The sequence below is a fragment of the Ambystoma mexicanum genome, chromosome 9, assembly GCF_040938575.1.
Source record: "Ambystoma mexicanum isolate Mex_15411 chromosome 9, UKY_AmexF1_1, whole genome shotgun sequence".
Taxonomy (NCBI): Eukaryota; Metazoa; Chordata; class Amphibia; order Caudata; family Ambystomatidae; genus Ambystoma; species Ambystoma mexicanum.
In genome coordinates, this window is record NC_090931.1 from 912,718,130 (window position 1) to 912,740,595 (window position 22,466).

A 22,466-nucleotide genomic window follows, 5' to 3' on the forward strand; every position below is an offset into this window, starting at 1 on the left:
ACCACTATGTTTTACATCAGGAAACAGGGCGGAACCAGGTCCCCAGCACTGTCCAAGGAGGTGCAGGACCTGTGGCATTGGGCAGTCGCCCAAAGGATGTTTCTGGTGCCGTTTCATCTGGCAGGGATAAAAAACACCATCGCCGACTCACTCAGCAGGGAGCTGCGCTCGTGCCACGAGTGGGAACTACGGCAGGATCTAGTGGATCGCCTCTTCCGACGGTGGGGCACACCCCAGATCGACCTGTTCGCGACGGCGACGAACTCCAAGTGCCGGAGGTTCGCCAGCAGGTTTCCCCAGGCGAGGAGCATGGGCGATGCTTTCTCGTTCCCCTGGGAGGGCCTGTTCCTCTACGCGTTCCCTCCTTTGCCAATGCTAATCCGGCTCGTCAACCAGCTCAAGAGGTCACGTTGCAGGATGATCCTCGTCGCACCTGCGTGGCCGAGGCAGATATGGTTCTCGGACCTTCTGGACTTGTCAGCGTCCCCGCCAATCAAGCTGCCGGTGGACGCGGATCTACTCTCCAGGGAAGGAGGCGCCATCCTCCACCACGACCCGAAATCGCTGAACTTGCAGGCCTGGCTCCTGCAGCGCTAGAGTTTGGGGGATACGACATACCGGCCGACTGCAGAGAGGTTCTTGCAAAGGCCAGGGCGTCCTCGACTCTTAAATGCTACGGACACAAATGGAAGAGGTTCTCTGTCTGGTGCCACGCACAGAAGATTAACCCTCTATGGATTACGGCTCCCCAGGTACTGCCGTACCTGCTGACACTGGCCAAAGCTGGTCTGGCACACGCGTCCATCAAGATTCATCTTGCTGCGATCTCCCGATACACCAGAACCAAGGGGCGGACGTCCTTGTGGTCTCATCGTCTGGTGAAAGAGTTCATGAAGGGACTGTTCAGATCGTTCCCGCCGGTGAAGGCTCCGGCCCCGGCGTGAGAGCTCAACGTGGTGCTGACCAAGCTCATGGGACCTCCGTTCGAGCCTCTGCACTCGGCCCCGTTGAAGTTTCTGTCGTGGAAAACAGCGTTTCTTGTGGCCATCACCTCCGCACGACGGGTGGGAGAGATCCAGGCCCTTTCCTGCAAGGCCCCGTACTTGACTTTTCACGACACGAGGGTAGTGCTCAGGACGCACCCCTCCTTCATGCCCAAGGTACCGTCGGACTTCCATCTCAACGAACCCTTGGTGTTGCCTGTGTTCTTCCCGTCGCCTTCGTCGCCGGCTGAGAGGACTTTGCACTCGCTGGATGTGGCTAGAGCGCTGAAGTTCTACGTGGACCGCACAAAGTGTTTTCGGAAGACGTCACAACTCTTTGTGAACTTTGGACCTGTCAATCAGGGGAAGGCTCTCTCGAAGGCTTCCATTTCCAGATGGCTCTCCGGCTGTATCATGTACTGTCATCGGTTGGCAAACCGACCGCTGCCTGGCCGTCCGAGAGCCCATTCCACCAGAGCGATCGCAGCTACCACGGCGTTCCTTTCTGGTGTGCCCCTGCTGGACATATGTAGGGCTGCTACGTGGAGGTCGACGCACACCTTCACGAAATTCTACTGCGTCGATCGGGATTCCAGGGAGGAGTCCAGGGTCAGCCAAGCAGTGCTGCGCAACCTGTTCGGCTGAGGTGAGCCTGGTGAGGAGGTAAGATGCTTAATGTTGAGTTTGATGTAATGCTTAATGTTGAGCCTTTGCCACCTCCCGTGGTTGTGCATGTGTGTACTGCTATGTATTCTTTATTCATGAGCATGTGAATCCATGCCAGACCCCATGCTGGAGAAGGAACAAGTTACTTACCTGTAACTGTTGTTCTCCATCATGGGTCTGGCATGGATTCACGTGCGAACCCTCCCGCCTACCCCTCTGCGGCTCTTCACTTGGTCATACTGCCACTTCACGTGCTTCCAAATCTGAAGATGGCTGCCAGAGGCGGTGCTTAGGTAGAGGGCAGTCATTGGCTGTGGTCAGTATGACGCAGAGACCAGTGATTGGTTATTACTACGAAAGACAGATCAGAAACGAAACTGATACTGTTTTTTTTTTCTTTACCGAGGATTCCCAGCCTGACGACGGGGAATATTCATGAGCATGTGAATCCATGCCAGACCCATGCTGGAGAACAACAGTTACAGGTAAGTAACTTGTTCCTTATCCATCACTGAGCTAAACTGATATGCTCTATTCCTGCCACCCTTATCTTGTTATGATGAAGGCCCCTCAGACCACCTTCCAAACCACTGAAGCAAGTACACCATGTATTGAACTTTCAGGATAGCATACCGTTGACTGACTTTCATTTCCGTGTTTTGTTGAAAACCAGTCTCTGCTTGTGGTTATTGAAGCAGCTATATACTGAAGAGACTGTTGTACTGTGCCATGTGCATAAACCTCTGCCCCAAACAAGTAACACATCCTAAACTGGGCTGAGGTTATACTAATGTCACACAATAGCATGTATGACAAACCTAAATCCCACCAAATCTAGTCCAGTGCTCGAACACTAGTACATTAGAAATGTTGACTATGAGCAGCTCCAGCCAGAGCAAGCTATCTGGCTATGGCATGCCCTTGTGGAGTTGGATGCATCAACAGTGTGTGGATTTTCAGTACTTCTGTTTCATAGACTGTCCGCTGGATTTAGATGTTTGGTTTCTGACGATTAACCCACGATGAATGTTCTGTTCTTCATGTTGACTGTTTCCCCAAGCTTTGAAAACCATTTTAGATTATTTTCCCATCATTGGGTACTATCCAGGATTGTTTTGTTATGACATCCATTGACCGAATTGTCTGAAACCAAGTGTGTAAACTGCTCTGTGTGAGCGACTTGATCCAATGTTCACATAGTAAGTATCAGCAGCTCTGAAAGACTCGCCCACGCTGCAAACCTTTGCCAGTTACTGCTACCTGGGTTTATGTATGGGCATCCTTGGCTGCTTGTTCTTAAATATTCTTGGGATGGTATTTGCTGATAGTCTCACATCCATTTTTAGAAAACATTTGGAAGGAATTCTACTTATGCCACTGACTGTATGCAAACAAGATCCTGATGTTTGACACTTGGGATGGAGCCCCAATTTTAATAAAGGGAATGCTTGTACAGTATCCGATGCACCAGCCAGGGCAAAGTTTAAATGAGCGTGGGCACGGCGTCCCCTCCTCCTTTGTAGACTACATCCTTGTCAGCGCTGGGCTGGGGATCAAACCTCTAAACCAGAGTCCTGTTCTCTGTAATTAGGTACTTCCAAGTCTGATCGAAACAAAGTGGGTCACACCTGTAAAGGAGGAACATTCCATGCCTAGCTTCTGGCTGATGCACATGATGTGTAGTGGAGAGTTGCGATACATTTGTGAGGAATGATTCTATTTTAATGAGTTCTTGCCAAAAGGGAGTGATCCAACAGTCCAATAAGGGATGATGTGCTAAGAAATGAAAACGGCAAAAGGAAATTCAGCCATGATCTGGAGGTTTAGGTCAATTTATATGGAAATAAAAGGGAAACAGTTGGCAGAAAACGTGTCTCCAAAAAGATCTGGAGGTGTCGTACCTAGCGAAGTAGCCATTACTTTTGGTTGTTAATCCTGAAACCTTGTAAACATTTAGTGTTTATTTTGCAGAATGGCAAAAGCCCAGCATGCCGCTGCCCAATATCTGTTATCATTTCAACTGTTAATATAAGGGTAAGTTCCCCCCACATCTGGAAGAGGATTGGTGCCAGAGATGGAGAGCATTCTAGTAGATGTTCAGTTTATTTTACTCAAACCATGACACAATTTAGGTATATGTGCAAGTGAGCTGGCTTATGGATCTGCTTAGGATTGTATGCCTTGCATAGGCCTACAACTAGGGGTTGGTGCAGAGTATTACATGATTTGTTTTTACTTTTTGAAAAGGGATGTTGATTGGGTGAGTCTGTAATACTCTCTAGTGTGACGTGTGCTGTACCCATGATCCTTCATACGTCTAGGTCCTCTGTGTTTTATTTTATTTTGTCCTGCCATCACGTCGCAGATTTCTTCTAAATAGTTTGTTGCCTGTGATGATCAGACCCTTAATACCTACAGTCTGACTGTCCAGCAGCATTAATAATAAAGAATACTACATTTAAATGTTGTCACACAGGCAACCGAAAATCTCCCTGGAAAGATGCACACAACGTCTAACTATTGTCTTCCAAGAGACCACCAGGATAGTAAATGTCGGCCTTGTAAGCTCTTCAAACTGAAGACGCTTAAGGATCGATGGTCGAAATGATGGGCGGCAAATGGGATGCAAGCTGACTCATCCATGGAATAACCCGTTGAGGCAGAGGAATCCAAAGCAGATCAGGACCGTCCCTATTTCGTTAGTGACACAGACTTTCAATAATGAACCTGAAGATTACCAAGGGCTGGTCCCAGCACCGAACATCAGGCGTCATGCTCTCCTGTGGAGGCTTCCTCTAGCGACCAGGCCAAACATACAAAACACCCTCATGGGACAAGGTCTGTGCACAGTATTACAAAGCCAGGAAAACATAAGCATACTACTACACAGAAACATTCAATGCTCACTCCTGTTTTTCGATGCACTCATCGAAAGGGACAAGGGCCTCATTACGAGGTGGGCACAAAGGGATACCAGGCAGCATTAAGGACATTGGTGCCGGTAATCCCTTTGCGCCCTATTCCGAGGTCCCTTAGCGGGTCCCTTTCTTAATGCCTGGTTTTACCAGGCGTTATGGACGCAGCCCGTTAAGGGACTTCAGAGCTAATAACTGTTATTAGCGCCTTCCCATTGAGCCCTATGGTGGCTGAAATGGGAATGGGGAATGGCTTTTTCAATGGGAACTTGCCAGTCCCGCATAGGTCGGAATGGACCGGTAAGTCCCCATTGAACGAGGGCGGACTCGGTACCGGTATTGGAGGTAGTCATGGCAAGACACAGGCACTGAAACTGACTGTTTCAAGGCCAGGTGAAACACCAAAGTCAGGCTACACATTTAGTTGTCCCCCACCCCTCTCCTGAGGGATACACTGCACAAGAAAAAAGAAGCTCCTCAGTTAAGAGGAAAAGATGGTCTTTTCATTTCAGGCCCCACCTTCTATTGGTGCTTGGTTAAGAGAGAAATGTGAAGACATTCGTTAAAATAGCCTAATTTATGGAGTTGTTAGATAATCGTCCAATTAAACATAAAGCTATTGTACAGGATGAGGAGGTACCACCTAAAAAGCAAGGGTAGAACCCCATAATGAAAAGCCCATCATTGATCTTTATTCCGAAGATTTTGCTGAGGGAGAGCCACGTACGGAACCTGATGACTTTACTACTCAATCCCCAGACATTATGAATGAGCCCATATCATCTCCCATAGATGATCAAATCCTATATAACTACCTCCTTAAAAAGGCGGCAGAATATTTCAAAATTGTAACCCATGAGTCTGAAGAAGACAGATTTTGGTAATTTTCTCATGGTAAAAAGCAAATGGTACAGTATATTCCTGCTACCCTCTGTCAAAAAGATTGACACCATCCATTTCCACTCCAGGCCTAGCTAAAGCCGTTGTACATCCTTGCATTAATAAGTGTTTTAAGCCAGCAGCAATTCCCCGCCCCCAACATCCCGGTCATCAACGGGCTTCTTAAAACCAATTAACTAGTGGTCAGTACTATGCGTGAAAGGGCTGCAACACCAGGTCGGCAATTTCTCCTGACAAGGCGAGAAAAAAGATGTATGCCCTAGAGAAAAGATTGGCAACATCAGCATCACTAATACAGCTCTCATGGCAAGCGTTAATAGAACAGAATGGGTTCACATGAAAGATCTCGTTAATGGTGTTCATGAGCCCCTAGGGTGAGAATTGCTCAAAACATTATAAGAAGGCAAACCACCATAAGTTATCAAGAATACACTTGATGCACAGAACCTGCTGGCCGAATTGTTGCAGAGGATAGGCACGTGTGACAAAGGAATTCTGGTTTTAGAACAGAAGCGATAGCCACACTGTTTAACATGCCTGTAGAAGACCGTGTCTAATTTAATAAAGCAGTAGTCTATGTTCTAGACACTAAAAAAGAGCACAAAACACTGAAAACATTTGGCCAAACTACAAGTTAACCTTACCAAAGAGGTTCCCTTTCCAACCACTGAGGTTTATGTGGCCAAAGGTACTAGACATCATCAGGGCATTCCGGCTATACCTCCAGGTCCAGTACCTGGTTTACCAACCAAGGCCTACAGTCCACGTCGGTCCTCATGACTCCCTCTTCCAAGCCCCCCTTCCAGTGTCACCCCGCTAGGGGATTGCATAACATAATTCACCCAAAAATGGGAATCACTTCAGACAAGTGGGTGTTGTCAACAGTCGGGAGACGAATATTGCATAGAATTACTAGAGCAACCACGCAATCTTCTGCCAAGACACAAGAATACCATTAGAACATTAACAGATTCTGCAAGCTGAAGTCCAAACACTACTGGAAAAGGGAGCCATAGAGCTCGTCCCAGCATCAGAGGTAAATCGGGGTTATTTATTCGGTGTACTTCCTTATTCCAAATCAAGACAAAACGCCCATTTCTCGACATAAGACCAGCAAACACTTGTGTCAAAACACAAAAATTCAGACTGACAACTTTGCAAGAAGTTTTCCCATTACTCTAGAAGAGAGGCGTCATGGCCACACTAGATATAAAAGATGCTTACTTTCATATTTCAGTGCTGCGGCCACATCAAAAATATTGAAGTTTCAAAATGGGTAATGCGTGTTACCAATTAAGCAATATGCCCCGAGCGGCGGGGACATTACTGGCTCAGGTAAGGCGCGGGGCCTATAGTTATAGGACCCGAGCAAAGCGAGGGCCTTAACGAAGGCCCCGGGGCATTACCAGAGTTGGTAATGCCCCCGCCGCGAGGCGCATATAGCTATTAGTAACCCGGCCCACAAAAACTGCGTGACCGGGGGCACTAAAAGCTGTTTTTTTTTTTTTTTTTTCTTTTCGAAATGCTGCGTCGTTACGGGGAAAAAAAAAGACCTCAAAGAAAATGGCCGCCATCGGGAGCGGACGCACTGGGAACAGAAGCGTTTCCAGCGCGTCCGCTCCCAAAAAAAAGAAGGTAAGTGGTGTTGGGAGGGCGGAAGGGAGGGGAAAAGGAGAAAAAAAAAACATACCTGGGTCCCTGGGGGGGGGAGGGGGGGGAACGATGGAAGTCTCCAGCCTTGTGGATACTCGGAGCGGGGATGACCAAGGCATAGAAGTTAAGTGGGGTGGGGAGGGCAGGGAGATGGGAGGAGGGAGGGAAGAAAAAAAAAAGCCTTACCTCTGTCCCCAGCGGGGGGCGAAGGTAGCCTCTCAGCCTTGGGGAGGCTCGGAGCGGGGATGCCCCCCCCCCCCCCCCGCCGGGGACAAAGTCAGTGGAATCCCGACGGAGGGATTACCGGCCTGGTAACGACTCGCCGGGTACTAATTCAAGGAGCTTCCCTTCGGAATCGCATCACCCTCTTGTGTATTCACAAAAGTGCTAGCAGTGGTAGCAGCACACCTATGCAGTGAGAGTATTCCAGTATACCCTTATCTGGACGTCTGGCTAGTAACAGGAGAAGAGTATGCAGAAAACAATCTATTGCATCAAGTGGGGTTTTCACTCAACGAAAATAATTCAAATCTATTTGCCAGCCAGCAAAAACAGTTCCTGTGAGCAGTAATTTGCACAAAAGGCACCTTTGTCTTTCCCTTCAACGAGAGGGTTGTTGGATGAAGGTCGGAAAGGTAATGCGCCTACTCGATATGATGGCATCCTGCATCTTCACTGTGCCACATGCACGACTACAATTGCGTCCAGTGCAAGAATGGTTAGCAAAACAATGTCCGCAAGCAAAAGGAAATTGGGACAACCTAGAGGAGGTTTTGCAAGCAGTGGCGCGGGTGCTAAAGTGGTGGACAAAAGAAAATGTTACGGGGAGAACGGTTTGTCAACCCTCAAACAGACCTCCGTTACAACAGAGGAATCTGTCCAGTTGGGGAGCCCACTATCTCCACCATACAGCATAAGAAAAGTGCTCTCGATTAGTTTCAAAGAAACACCTCAATATTCTGTAATTGTTAGCAGTTTACAAAGTGCTACAGGTATTCCAACATCACTTAATGGCAAAAAATGTTCTATTAAATACCGCACAACAGCCATGTTTTACATCTGTGCCAGTGTGGACAGACTTAGGAAGTGAGTCCCACCGTGTTTGTAGAAGATTTGGAAATTGAGTCTCCATAGAGGAATACATCCCCAGGCACATGTTCCAGGGGAGCACAACTGCCTAGCAGACACACTAAGAAGGAACCCACATCAACCCTCGGAAACATGAGTGGGAGCTACATTCGAACATGTTTACACGCTGGGGGCAACCAAATAAAGTAAAACGCAAAATACATCGATTATGCCTTTGGGTTCCCACAGAAGGAATTCAAGGGGAACACACTGTGGATAAATTGGTCGGGATATTTGTATACTATATGCTTTTCCTCCAACACCACTCTTGAACTGAGCAATCTACAAAATGCACCAAGAGCACTTTATAATAATTCTAATTGCTCCAATGTGGGCACATGAAACATGGTATTACCACCTCCTCAAGATGTCAATTTACCCACCCCTGAAACTAACATGACCGTATAACATGTCACAGAATCTGGGCTTAATCCTGCATCCTCATCATCTGGCAACCGACCAGCTAGTCTCCTTAATTTACCAGCTAGCTGCATGGAAATATTAGAAGGAGCAAGTAAGCCTAACACTAGACACTGCTACGTTAACAAATGGAAATGATTTGGAGTATGGTGCAGAAAGCCAAATGTAAACCCAATCGAGTGTTCACCATCGCGTATAGTACATTATCTACTATACTTGTTAGATTGAGGTCTAGTTTTTAATTCATTAATAAAGTTGCATTTCGGTGCATGGACCGCATGTACAATATCTCAAAGCAAAGTTTCATGGTGGCAAGCCCCACTAGTGGAAGGGGTGATTTATCTTCCAACTGCTAACCCACCCTTTGGTTGGGATTTAAATGTTGTCTTAAGCTCATGGGCCCACCTTTTGAGCCAATGCCTAAAGCAAGCCTTAAAGACCTCACTTGCAAGGTTGCTTTCCTTGTAGCCATTACATCTATTATGGGAGTATGCGTGACAAAACCTTTTGTCGCCATACATAAAAACAAAGTGGTCTTGAGCATGCATCCTCCCTTCTCATTGTAATAACATTTCTAAGTCTCATGCCAACCAATCCATTAAATTGCCAGCTTTCTTTCAAAATCCAAAAAACTGTGGGGAGAAAGCGCTCCATATGCTAGATATTTGAAGGGCAGTCATGTACGTCATGTACTATGTTAATGAAAACAAATTCTTTTATTTTTTTTTTCTCTATCCACTGGAAGAGAAGGGGATCCGGTCTCAAAGGCTAAAATTGCTAAATGGACTATAAAGTGTATACAACAGTCTTGCTCGAAAAAAGGCTACCTTTTACACCTTAAGATCACTCTATATGTAGTACAGGTGAAACACTAGCATTAATTGCAAACCTGCCACTAGTGACTACCTGAAAGGCAGCTACATGGAGTTCGGTACATACTTTCACACAGCATTGTGTTGACACACAAACCAGAAGTGACTCACAGGTGCGCCGGCAGTGCTAAAGCATGTATTTGTCTCTGTTCCTATAAACCCGTCCCCTTTATCTGGTACTGCTTGCTAGTCTATGCATAGAATGAGATTCTAAGCATATCCACAAACCCTGGAAGGCTTACCTGTAATCGTGTTTATGATGCTTGTATCTGCTTAGATTAACATGTGACCACCCACCCGCCCCTCTTTTGCAGTAGAAGGCACCATGCACAAGAGATTTTTAGTGTGGGTTTTCAACATAATTCCTCACATTCATACTTCACTCGTCCTTTCATGCAACCTTGGGTCAGAAAAATAATCTGAGGTCTTCGACACATGAATGTTCATGGGTACATCACACTAGCAATAGTATTGCAGAAACACCCATTTGACATCACTTTTCTAAATCAAATCATGTAATACTCTGCACCTACAAGTCTGCCTATGCAAAGCATGTGAATCTAAGCCGATACAAGCAACCGAGACTATTACAGGTATGTAATTTTTGATATGATTTTTTTAAAATTTATATAGCGCTTACAATGAATATATTGGCATATATTAATCAACCCAACTGAAGTTGGTACTCATTTATCGACCTAGGAAGGATGAAAGGCTGAGTTGGCCTTGCTGGTATTCGAACCTGCGACCTGCAGACATCATAGATCGCAGCAGCAAGTGCTCAACATGCTGAGCTATCGCATCTCAGTCTGGTTTTATGAATACGTCTTTGATATTCCACCATATTTTATTCTTGTGAATATCGTAAATTTAGTATCTTTTTATGGTGTTGTGCCACTTTCTCTGAATGAACAAACTAGAAATTGAGGTCAAAATAAATCTTTAAGGATTTTTGATATTTTGGGATCCTTGCCATGTTGCCTTGTACGGTTGACCTAGTTTTTTAATGTTTTTCTGCTTTGTTACATGGATATGTTCAGTATCTTTTTATTGAATGTGTATTTTTATGATAAGCCCAACATTCAAACCTTGAAATGCGTCCTGTTCATTAAAATAAGTTGACCAATTTCTGTCTGTCCTTTTTAATTCACTGTAATTCATCAAAAGCTTTATGCACATGGATTAATCATGTAGAGTGCTTGTATGCAAGCTGGAGCTCTGCTGTGGGGAAGCGCATATGCAGAGAATATGAAGTTCAATTATGGGGGTGCTTCGGCTTCTTTTCTTAAAATGCAATAGTGGGCCTTAATTTAGATACACTACGGGACAATTTTCATAACATTTGTCCTTGGGCTGCAAAACGTCAGTGTGTTCTTGGAAATTGGACGTTTTTGAGGGAGGAGTACAGGGTGTTGCAGTAGTGTGCATTAGACGTGGGCTACTCAAAGAGATCATTAGTACACTTCAAGTGGTAAAGGTACAATAGACCACAGTTTTTGTCCTGAGAAAAATGAAGTATGAGCCAACATTTTGGATCTCAGGACGGCATTTGATTGTGTTCCACAGGATCTTCTCTGAGAGAGACAGGGGATGTAACCAAAACACTGTTACTGGAAGGCACAGATCCTCCAAAATTGGATTTAAATACCCAGCCCTTTTTTATTTCTCGACCCCAGGCACTCTGTTCCAGCAGCAGTGTACAGCCAGTTGGGGAAGGTCCTTCAGCAAAGTTGTTGTTGGGGTTAGTTGGTCCCACTAACCCAAGGAAAGCAGTCCTCTTTGGAGCTTCTCTAGTTTCGGAAAAGCAGTTTTAGCACAGCAGCAGGGTTTCACCGGGGAGGTCAACAGTTCAGGGGGATGCAGCAAGCTTCTCTTCACAATTACTTTGTCGGATGTTTCGTCCAGTGGTCGACTGTCTTCAGTTCAAGAAGCATCGCCTTTTATGCAAGTTCCTCCCATTCATGCACAGCCTAGCTGTCACACACACAGCAGGGTGGCTGTCCTGTAAGGACCGCCAGCTAGCCAATCCGCACTGGGTGCATTCAGGTAACCAAAGGGAGTCTCGGGCACCTCACTCGCTTCCTGCTCTGCCAGACACACTGGAGCCAGAGGCGGGTTCAGCACTGAAACCTGCCAAAGGCAAAATGAAAAAAGGGGTTGGACCAGGTTTGGCATATGGAGTAAAACCCAAGAAAGACCTTGCTAACAAGAAATGGTGAAAAAAGACCAGGCCATTTTGAAATAATGGTCACCCATGGATGCTATAGTGCAGCTGAGGGTTCAGCCCGCGGTAGAAATGCACAATGGTAGGAAAAATAATACCACTGCCACCAGCCATTTAAAGTTTTGAGGGTAACCTAAAAAAAATGTTACATGAGTAAGTAGGAAAAGGGTCTACTAAGTAACCCCCAGCGCTACACATAAGATGGTGTGCTGGACCTACTTAGGAAAAAGGTAAGTAAAGTCAATTTCACTTTACTACTCTTGGGAACAGTAGTTCACCCAAGAGACAGTATTTAAACCTTGAGAAATCTGAAGGATTTCTCTGTGACACTGCACTGAAGGTGCTGTGTGTCACCATACAAAAGGTAGATACTTATGGAGTTTGTCGGACTCCAAAAACAAAGGACATACAGAATCTAAATCAGATCAAAATACATGAGGGAGTGAGAAAAAGGTCTCGCTCACTCCAGGATGAAAATTAAAAAGCCCTAAAGTCCAGCAAAAGAGCAGGTTGAAGGTTGTTGGCACAGAAATGAGAATTCTCCCGAACAGCTCGGAGCGGGGATTACCCCGCTCCGAGCTTCTTCATTGGCGGAGTGGCTGCCTCATCACCCCCCCATCCCCACCCCCAAGCCGGGGACAGAAGGGGAGGAACATTGTGGGGGCGAGGGATCCCTTGTCAGGTTACGCTCCAGCGAGGGCCAATGAGCTTGCTTGTAACATTGTCCCTCGCCGGTTACTAATTATGCATGGAAGATTTCTGTCAGCAGAAGGTCCCAAAGCCAAGATATCAACCAAGGCCTGTTTAGCTAAGGAGCACTCCTCGTCATACCACTCAACCTCAACTAGAACTTTCTTTTTAACTAAAGGTCTGGTATAGGTGACTAGAGGGAGGATTCCTTCAGAGGGAGGATTCCTTCAGTTACTTTCCCAAATTAATGGAAAACCTCAGTAACATAGGCTCCATTGGGTATCTAGTCAATTCATCGAAACCCATTCCATTGAAATTTTTCCATCTAAAAAATGTCCCATCTAATGCATGTTTTTGGGAGGCAAAGGGTACATTTGTTCTGGTGCATTTTAAAGGGTATAAAATGAGGGTTTAGGGGGAAACACCCCAAAAAAAGAAGAAAAAAAAAGCTTTAGATGTAAATTTTTTAGATGGAAAAATGTCGATGGAATGGCTTTGGAGGCAATGGTTTTAGATCAAATGACCATAAACCACACCAATGTAACAGATTGTCTCAATATAGGATATGGCTACCTCATAAAGGACAGGTTTGGAGCAATTGGGGGTCCTTCCGACCCTGGAGGTAGGGGGTTAACTGCACCGGTAAGGATGCCGGTGCCATTAACCCCCTACCGACCTATTACGAGGTCCCTTAGCGGGTCCCACCAGGGCCGGCTGGTTTTACCAGCCGGCCTTAACGGGACCCGTTAAGGGACCATGGAGCTAATAACGGGCCCGCAATTAGCTCCTTCCCCATTCCAATTGAGCCCTATGGGGGCTCAAATGGGAATGGGGAATGGTTTTCGAAATGGGGACTTAACGGGTCCGCATAGGTCGGAATGTCCCAGTAAGTCCCCATTCCGACACCACGGACCCGGACCTGAGTTTGGAGGCAGCTATGGTGCTAATAGCACCATGGCTTCCTCCAAACTCGGAATGACCCCCATTGTCTACTTGTTTTACACATGTAATGACCCTATGGGCGTGACCAGTTACTGATAGGACCTGATTTGTAGAGTGGCAGTCTTTGGTCAGTGGGGGTACGGATGACAGGGTAAACAGCTACTAGTGGTCTGATTGCTGTCATGCTTATTTAAAATCTCAAATTTAGCAAGGTTTCCCCATACCCTGGCAGATACAAAAATATAGTCAATCCTAATTGATCCCTTAGATGCAATGCAAGTCGTGCAGGCAGCATGGTCACCAATAGTGCACCCTTTACAGGCTCTTAATGCCTTGTCATAAAAAGATTTTGTTAGTATTGATTTCTAGTTTTTGGGTTTTCTTTGGGTGGGCAGCCATTAGAGGGGGAATATCCCGTGCCTCATCTTTGTCATCCCAAATTCCATCGAGGCCTATCGATGGTTTTCTGCTGCATGTTAAAGTCCCCTGCAACAACTATAAGTTGACTGTGTAAGCTGGGGCCCTTCCATGTTGAAACCAGTTGCTGAATCTCAGTCACAGGCAATACAGAGTTTGGCCTGTTGTAAACATTAAATATTAGTATACTTTGATCATCTTGAGTGTAAACAGAAAGATGTTGCAAGTCTGGATTTTTTGTCAAACGGGGTACTGCCCTCGAATTCAGGGCTGGATCGATCTAAATAAGTAAACCACCGCTCGACGGCCTCTGGGGCCTTTTTTAGCGGGAATTTGGAAGATCTGGTATCCTTGTAGTTCTACTAAAGCTGTTGGCCAGGTTTCTTTTAACAATATAAGCTGGCAATGCTTAATGAAAGTAAGCCAGCTAGGTATAAATAGGTGTTTCGAGAGGCCTGCAATGTTCCAAGAAAGCATATTCAGAGGCATGGTTAAATACTCTGCTGGCCCGCCCGGCAGATGTCAATCAACTTCCTCTAGTCCTTCAGTTCCAGAAGTAGGACTAGCATCGCTTTTCTCAATGGTACCCCTGGAGGTTGTGCAAAGTTTGGCAGGTGGCCCTTCATTAGCCCAGTGTCCACCCAAATCACCCTGAATATTGCTCAGATCCCGCGTATGGGCCGGTAAATATGCCCTCGGGCGCATTGCTGTTCCCTTTGGTGGGTATGTTCTATAATCAATGGGCTGGAGGCCCTCTACCAAATAACAATGAACTAGGAATATCTGGATGTTGTTGTGCAAATCCTCAGTCTCCCTCCTTTGCACACATCTTATGTCCTCCCGTATTATGCAGACACATCCCTTTACACTCCTAATACAACAGATGCATATATATGCCAATGATGCTTGACTTTCAATCGAATTTGGGGTCAGCCTAGGAACATTATGCATTACCACAGTCGGCAGGTTCACCTTTGGATGCCTTTAGGCTCTGGTACCTTCATGACAGCTGCACCCCTCCTAGTATAATTGGTACTCTGGGATCTACATGCTTCAGTATTCCTTGCTGCATGGGACTTGATGACTTCAATAATGGGTCTCAAACAATCAGTGGATGGTGAATCTCTGGTTTGAGCAATTGGGCCAGACGAGTTCTTCCCAATTGACCTTTTGCTCTGGCCTGAGGTTAAGGTAGGCAGGTCAATTGGGCCGAGGGTTTAGGGCCGGGCCAAGCTATGGCCCGCTATAATCCTCAAATCTCCGTTGCTTCTCCTCATAGGCCTAGGAGCCCCAACCCAGACCCAGCCTGGTGATCAGGTCTTGGATTCTAGTGCCTAAAAGTCTGCTGTGCATCAATAGTTGGTGGATTACGTCCGTCTGTCCCAGGCTAATCCTGATAATGTGCTCCTTGATTTCCCTCAGATCAATAAATCTTGTTAAATATTATCAGGTGGGAGCCTAACGACTCACACCCTGACTATCTGCACCTGGGCAATCCATGTTGCCCTCTCCAATGAGCCTGGGTTTACTACCTTTTCACAACACGTTTTTCGTATTGGCAGAAGTATTGGCACAATTCCTGTCTTTTTTCTGTTCACCCTGTTTGCCCTGATGCCCTACACTTTGGTCAGGGAGCACACCCTGCAAGCTCTGAGAGCGCAATCCTGAAACCTGTTAGAAAAAGGAGCACTAGGGTCGATCACAACAGTGTCCTCTGTTGGCAAATTCCCTCAGACCCTTGATGGAAAGGGGGCTGGCTCTCGTAAAAACATGCCAAACAGTAGTAATAATGTTGGTAATGATAGCTGGTTCCAACTCTTCTCGCTGTGGATGTACTTCAATAATATCTCAGAGGGTCATGTCCAGGGCCCCTGCCACATTGACCGGTAAGGAAATATTCCTCCCACCCTCCTGGCCTATTTTTATTTTCCACCTCGAATGCCCTCGAATGATGCTCACCACTTCACTCTCTTCTAGAATCAATTTTTTGGACCTCTCTTCCGCTTTAAACGTGGTCTCTGCTCCTTCAATACTCCCTCTGCAAGACCTTGAGTTTCACAAATCTGCTCTAACCTAGATTGCCTCCTGCCTGGAAGGTCACTCCTTTAAAATGTACTGGAACATGCACACGTCTGACCACACACCTCTTCCTGTCTGCTTCCCCTTAGGATCAGTCCTTGTACCTCTGCTCTTTGCCCTCTATACCTCTGCCCTAGGTACACTTGTCTTGTCCTTTGGATTTCACTACCTCTAGTCCAGCATAATAATATAATTTTGTATATTTGTACAGTATTCCTTTAGTTTGCAACACTTGCCCCCTAAGTAAATGTTACTTTTTTTTGGGGGGGTTTGTCTTGTCCTTTGTCTTTGTCCCACTTTGTTCACACCCTGATAAACTGGCTCACTAATTGTTAACGTGTCTGTGCTATTGTACAGGCACCCTTATCAGGTGCGCCTATGCCATCTGTAAATGTGTTCTTGCAAGAACTTTCTGATCAATATTGGCATCCTGGTTTCTTCCAATGTAAATACAAATGCCTACACTAAGAGTTCCTGATAAGATTTCGAAATGGGAGTATTTTACTCCCTATTTTTTACAGTTTGAGTCAAAAATCATTTTTAAGTAGTAAAGTTAGATTAAAATTGGGAGTATGTTTTAAGCCAATAAAATTCTTGAAGGTGCGAGACCGAGTTTATCACCATTCTAGGAACACAGAGGGAAGTGCCTTCTTTAACATCCATCCTCCCTTTTCGCTTCCCAGTCTAGTTGACTTAAAAGGCAACATGGTTGACTCAAAACCAATAATGTTAAAGATGTGACCACACACAAAATGCAGCACAACACTGGGGAGGGAATCAGCCCAGGATATGGTCTCGTAGGAAAGAAACATTAATGTATTTTTACTTTGGCGGTGGTGTTGGACAGGACTCTCCATCGAAGTGCAGTTAGTGGTATGGTACTTGTCAAGCATTGTTCATTGAGCAAACTAATGCTGCAGCAGTACTCTTTGGTTTAGCAATTATTAACATCAATAGTTGCAGATCAATTGTCATCTTTCATTAGCTGATTTTATTCCTGAGAAATGTAGTTCCATTGAGCAAGCCAACAGAACTTCCAACAAATTGTAAATTACTTTTAATTGGAGTTGGAAGTTGGAAACCAAGCATTTGTGACGAAAGAGCTCCTGTCTTTTAGGACTCCGTGTAATGTGGTTGGGCCTGTATTCCTCTGGAAACTGTACAAATTAAATTGGCCAAACACACTGGAGCTTCCCTTTTTGATGCACTTGAACAATGCCAGAAACATCTTGACCAAACAATTCCTTCCTCCTGGGCCCTAGCCCATAGACCACTGCTGATCAACAGGAGATTAGCCACACTTGTGGAGGGTACAGGCACCAAGTTTGGCAAAGACGTCTTGTCAACAGATGGACCATGGGGCCAACAAGTGCTGGGTCTAAGGGGCAGACTTTGTGCCCCCTTCCGGTACACCCAAAACAAAATATCCCACATGGCGACCATCACCCAGTTACAGTGCCTTAACATGACTTTCAGCTACCATTTCATGGGACTGTGCATTCATGATTATCTGTATAATCCAACCCATGGTTTTTGAAGCACATGTGCCAAGTCTTCAAGCACTGAATAGTACCCTTCATTAATGTCGCATTAAGCACTCTACTAAGGGGCAGGCTTGACTGGTAATGGCCCACTAGCACAATCCAGGCTTTTCTTTTGTCTTGTGAGAATCCGGTGCAATGTGACAGCACAAGAATGGCTCATATTTGAAAGAAAAATGGCATCCACCCAATGCAGAAAAGGGCATAAGTCTTAAATCCCTTTTCTATGTTGATAGTTGGCAGCATGAACGTTCTGATTGGCCCAGTGAGCCAGAAATTACGATTTCTGACCAAATGCAGTCAAAAAGTTCCCATGAATTTCTCAGAAAACCTCATTGCTGATTTGGCCAAGCCAAACAAAGTTCTACAGAGTGATATTTTTTTAATGTATTTAAACCTTTTATCAACAGAACTTATCGGGAAGGTCTCCTAATTTCTGAGCAATTCACAATTAAGATCTGTACTTCTGTTCTTTGAAAATACTGTAACTGCAGATTTGTTTATCAATCCTTATGGGAGCCCAGGAATGGGATAAATAGAAATGTGACCTTTTTTAGACTTGCTTGAAGAACAAAATAAAGAAATGCTATTCATCCAAGTTCGTGTGGGTTATACAAGACCTGCTAATATGCTTCCTTTAAATTACTGCAACCTTTTTATTGTTATTAATGGTATCCTTATTCAGGACAAGGCATGGATTGTAAAATTTGCCAGTGTTTGTCAAATATTAGTATGAACTTTGCACATAGATCTTGAATCTCGTCTGGAAGCAGCAGCCCCTTAGTTGCTCAGTCAAGAAAATCCCAAAGGACCCCCATGAGGAAGGAATACGGGCAGGCTGCTTGACTTCCATGCATTTATAATGCCCCACCAAAACATTTTAAGACGTGCTTTTAGCCTACATCCAACCCATTTCATTATTGAATCCATTTGTGGAAATGCTCAATTATACTTTGGGCTACCTGAATGGTGGAAGCACTCCTCAGCACAATCAAAGACTTGTTTGACAAAGGCAGCCTCAATCATAAGAACTTTCACCAGTCAAAAATCAATTTCCTTAGTCAATTCAAATTCTATGCAGGTGTTGTACAAATGTAACACATTTTATTACGCTTTCTAATCCATACACCATGCACCTTCAAAACAGTGGCTTACAGAGACAAGTTGTCGAGAGCTATGCACTTTTATGAACTAATAAATGTCTCCAAAGCGTGTGTTAGTTGAGTACTGTTAGACATTCCAAAAAGTGTGTGGGTGACCCCTGAAGGGAACAGCTGATGACGAATGTTACAATGCAGAAGACTTAAATCCGTAGCAATCCTTTCCTCACTCTGCATGAAAAATAAAAATTGCCCAAAAGGTGATTTCTTACAGAAAGTTAGTTCTTTTAGTGTGTGCCTCCTAAATTTGTTTTAAAACTTTCCTTAATGGCCTTCTGCCATTTCTCTAAATACACTTCCAACCCCAAACGTGCACCCTCTTGAGCCAGGAGGATTAAAACTGGTCCCATATTAAGCAACAGTTCTCTACTTAAGGATGACCTATCCACTCAACTCCATGGTGCACCAGACAACAAGGGGGATATGCTTTTGGTTCTATCGTGAAATTTGAATAAAGCTGGTAAAATGGGTTTAGGAAGCATTGCAATTTGATAAGTATGTTTATTTTATTTGACAGATTAAAGAATCCATTGTTGGGGATATCAGAAGGGAAATAGTCAGTGGACTTTTAGCAGCAGTGTCTGCCCCGCTGAGGTCTGCCGATGGAAAGCATGATGGAAAGTTCTGAAGCGGAAGGTTGAGGTAAGTAAACACCTATTCATTTTCTTCAATCACCTTTTGTTAATGCTGATCTTTTTAAAGTACAGATTGTCATCTGGGCAAAAGATTCTGTGAAAAGTACTTTATTCTTATCCTCTTGAACCCACGTAGCAATTACCCATGCACAGTATGGGGCCAATAGCTATAGCTTACACTAGCCACTACTGGCAATATTTTGGATGCGTTTCTTACATTGTGAATTGGGGAATGGAGGAGGAAAGGCAGTGCTCAGCAGTTGGCCAGAGCTAAATTATGCCTCTTGGACAACATTGACCTCACCCATGGGGTCATCAGGATCCCATATGTATTTGTATGGAGATGAAATGAAGGCCTAGGACCCACCTGCTATCCCCTCCCCGTCTCTCCCTTTGAGTTCATTGTTGGCTAATTATGCTTCCTATTTTCCCCCAAAACACTATACATTTTCTTCTGTTATTCGCTAGCAGCTATCGAGCTCCGCACTGCTTATTCCCTCATGCAGTTCACAGCAGGCTTACTCTTCTCTCCCTATAACCCTGCAATACTTTCACACCACAAGGAGACATGCAGCGCTCCTTCCTTGATGTATGCATTTGCTACTGCCGTGAGTTCAGGGAGTTCGCTGGCTTTCGGCCGCTACTCCATCAGCGTCCTTCCAAACATTTGATAACACGTCTACTGTCCCCTTGTTGAACCTGGCTCAATTATAAGAACACAGAGTATTCTGTATCTCTGGTTAAGATGCTAGCACCAAAGAGCAATTGTGTTTGAAGTGTGTACAATGTATATAAAATAAGCAGACACGCGGCTTGTTTTGAGTAGGTGTGCTTTTCCTCAAATACACTTCGGATTTAATAGTTGTAGGCAAGACACGATGGGTGGTGGTGGACTTCTGAGAAGTGTTGGCATAGAAGCCAAAGTGCTTCTGCAAGGCATTGGTTGAAGCAGTGAAGTATTCTGAGCTTTTTCAGTGGACCCAGGTGAAGTGTGTGGGGGAAGCTTGTTGCAGGGAGAAGGTGGTTGTCTGATAAGGTCACCAGGTGGGTGGTGGCATTGAGGGTGACCTTACCCTGCTGGATAATCTTTGAGTTTCCTGGGCAGAATCTGGAGGTTGAGGTTGCTGCAGAATTTTCATTCTATCAGCGAGGATATTGGTTCAGCTGTCAGCCAAGTTTGAAACCTGAAAGTACTGCGTTATTGAAAGATGGCAAGTGATAGATTAGGGTGGCAGACAGCTGTAGGAGTGGGGGGGGGGTTTGTTTTAGTGAATTCAGCAAGCAATGGTAGACTATAATCTTTATGCAAGTGAAGGGTTGAGGATGGCGAGCTGGAGGATGTTTACATTTCCCATCAACTGGAATCCAGGTGGAGGAGAGGTCTGTATGCGTCATTTCTAGGAAGGATTTGTTCATGACTGCTACACTATGCCTCAGCTGTGGTTCTGTTGACGTGGTTCATAGGGTAACCTAAACGGACTATGTCAGAGTGGGATGCAGGGGCTTTTATTCATTAGCGATGTTTCTGCCATATGAGGTTTCTGGACTGTATGGTTTTGTGGAGGCAGTGGCATACAGGAATTCTGGCCTGGTGTTATGGAGCGTGGCTCTTGAGAATGTTGTGTGCAGCAAGGACAGATTTTACAACTGCAGGGATGTAGAGAAGAGTTGAGAATAACGTTCCTGCTTCAAGTAGCGTAAGGTGGGATGTAGTTGTTGGCTGAGGCTCCCACATTTAAGAGCCAGGAGAATAACTCCGGCCCATGCATTTGTCTTGGTAGACATTGCAGAGTCTCACAGGTTCGAATCTCGCTTAGAGGCTGGTCTCCAGCATGAAGCGTGATATAAAAGCTTAATTAAAATTATTTAAAATGTTGGAAGTTGTTTAATGCTCAGCCTGTTGGTATAAAGGAATAATTGACGTCTTTCTTTTTTCTCTCAAGGTCGGCACCTAATCGTAAAAGCGGTTTCACTGCTTAAACCAACCAAGGATGCAAGAGTTATACACTGAACATGTCAAACGAACATCAACCTACGCTTCAGGAGACACTAATGCTGCTGGGATGGGCTACTGTATAGAATGTCTGATTTTAGAAATATCTATTTTTTTTAATCATGTATATAATTTGGGCACTTATGCTAAGCTTACTGTATTACTTTTCTAAACTGTGGAGGTTTGAAATAATTCGTATTTATTTGTATGTCTGTGGTCTCTGCCTGTGTGGAGGTGTAACGTGAAACTTGAATCCACTACTTAATTACCATCATGTAGTTTACCTTGTTTTCCGTGTTGCTTCTTAAACTCTGACCTCCATGAGGTATCTACTGTGCAATAATTAACTTTAAGAGCTTGAAACAACCAAAGACCTATTCTAATTACTGTTAGTTACAGCTTTGTAAGCAGGAGTTACTATGAGCTGTGTAGGATTTGCACACGTTTACTCAATACTACTAAAAGTTCTTACACTGAAAGTCTTACCTTTGTACTCTTGATAATTAGCAATCTAGTTTCCTAAATATAAACATTTGTTTTTCAATATTTAACAATGTATTATGAAATGTGCTCATGTATTAAGGCAAAGTCTTTTCTGTATTTAGATTACATTTTGCAAATTGATACTTGTAAAATAATGTGGGCTTGTGACTGGAACTGGATGACCTCTGCTGTATTGTATTTGTGAAAACCAATGCCGGTTAGCTTATCATCCTCACATCTGTGGTATCATTTTACTAGCTGCCCTGTTAAAAGGCGTGTTGTCTATGGCGACAAATCTGAACGGTTATGAGACTTTCCAATCCAAGAAGATAGAAATTGTGTGTCTTGGAACAAGAAGTATGAATGTTGATGCAAATCCATTACATTTAGGTCATGTTCAACACGGTTCATATGCTGTAAAAAACTAATTTTGAAAGGTTTAAATGCAACAATTCAATATTAAAATATATTCTAATTCACACCAGCGTGTTTTGAAATACACAAAGGCCTATTTCATAAATAAAAATGGAAGTATTTATTTTGCAAGGGTTTGTGCTTTTTTCTTTCTTTGCTTCTTTAAAATTGTAAACCAATAAGTGCTGATTTATTGTTTGTGACGCCCATCATAATGATTCCCAACAAGCATCTGAAGTAGGTTTGTTCACTGCTGTGAACAACCCCAATGGTTGTAGACTTCAGTAATGTCATATTTTCCAAAGTCTCCATCACCAAGTCCCCCAACACCCTCCCGCCCCAATCTCTGGC

The 22,466-nt window shown here is 44.6% G+C and overlaps 1 protein-coding gene across 1 annotated transcript in view; it reads left to right on the plus strand.

Moving 5' to 3' along the window:
* The window catches only part of ITPRID2 (ITPR interacting domain containing 2), a 289,925-nt gene extending 267,678 nt beyond the window's left edge, over nucleotides 1–22,247 (plus strand). Inside the window, exons 17-18 of the mRNA XM_069616077.1 lie at nucleotides 19,108–19,232; nucleotides 21,169–22,247. Of these exons, the coding sequence (XP_069472178.1) occupies nucleotides 19,108–19,218 (111 nt within the window). The 3' untranslated portion in view covers nucleotides 19,219–19,232; nucleotides 21,169–22,247. The remainder of the gene's footprint in view (nucleotides 1–19,107; nucleotides 19,233–21,168) is intronic.
* The last annotated feature ends 219 nt before the right edge of the window (nucleotides 22,248–22,466 follow it).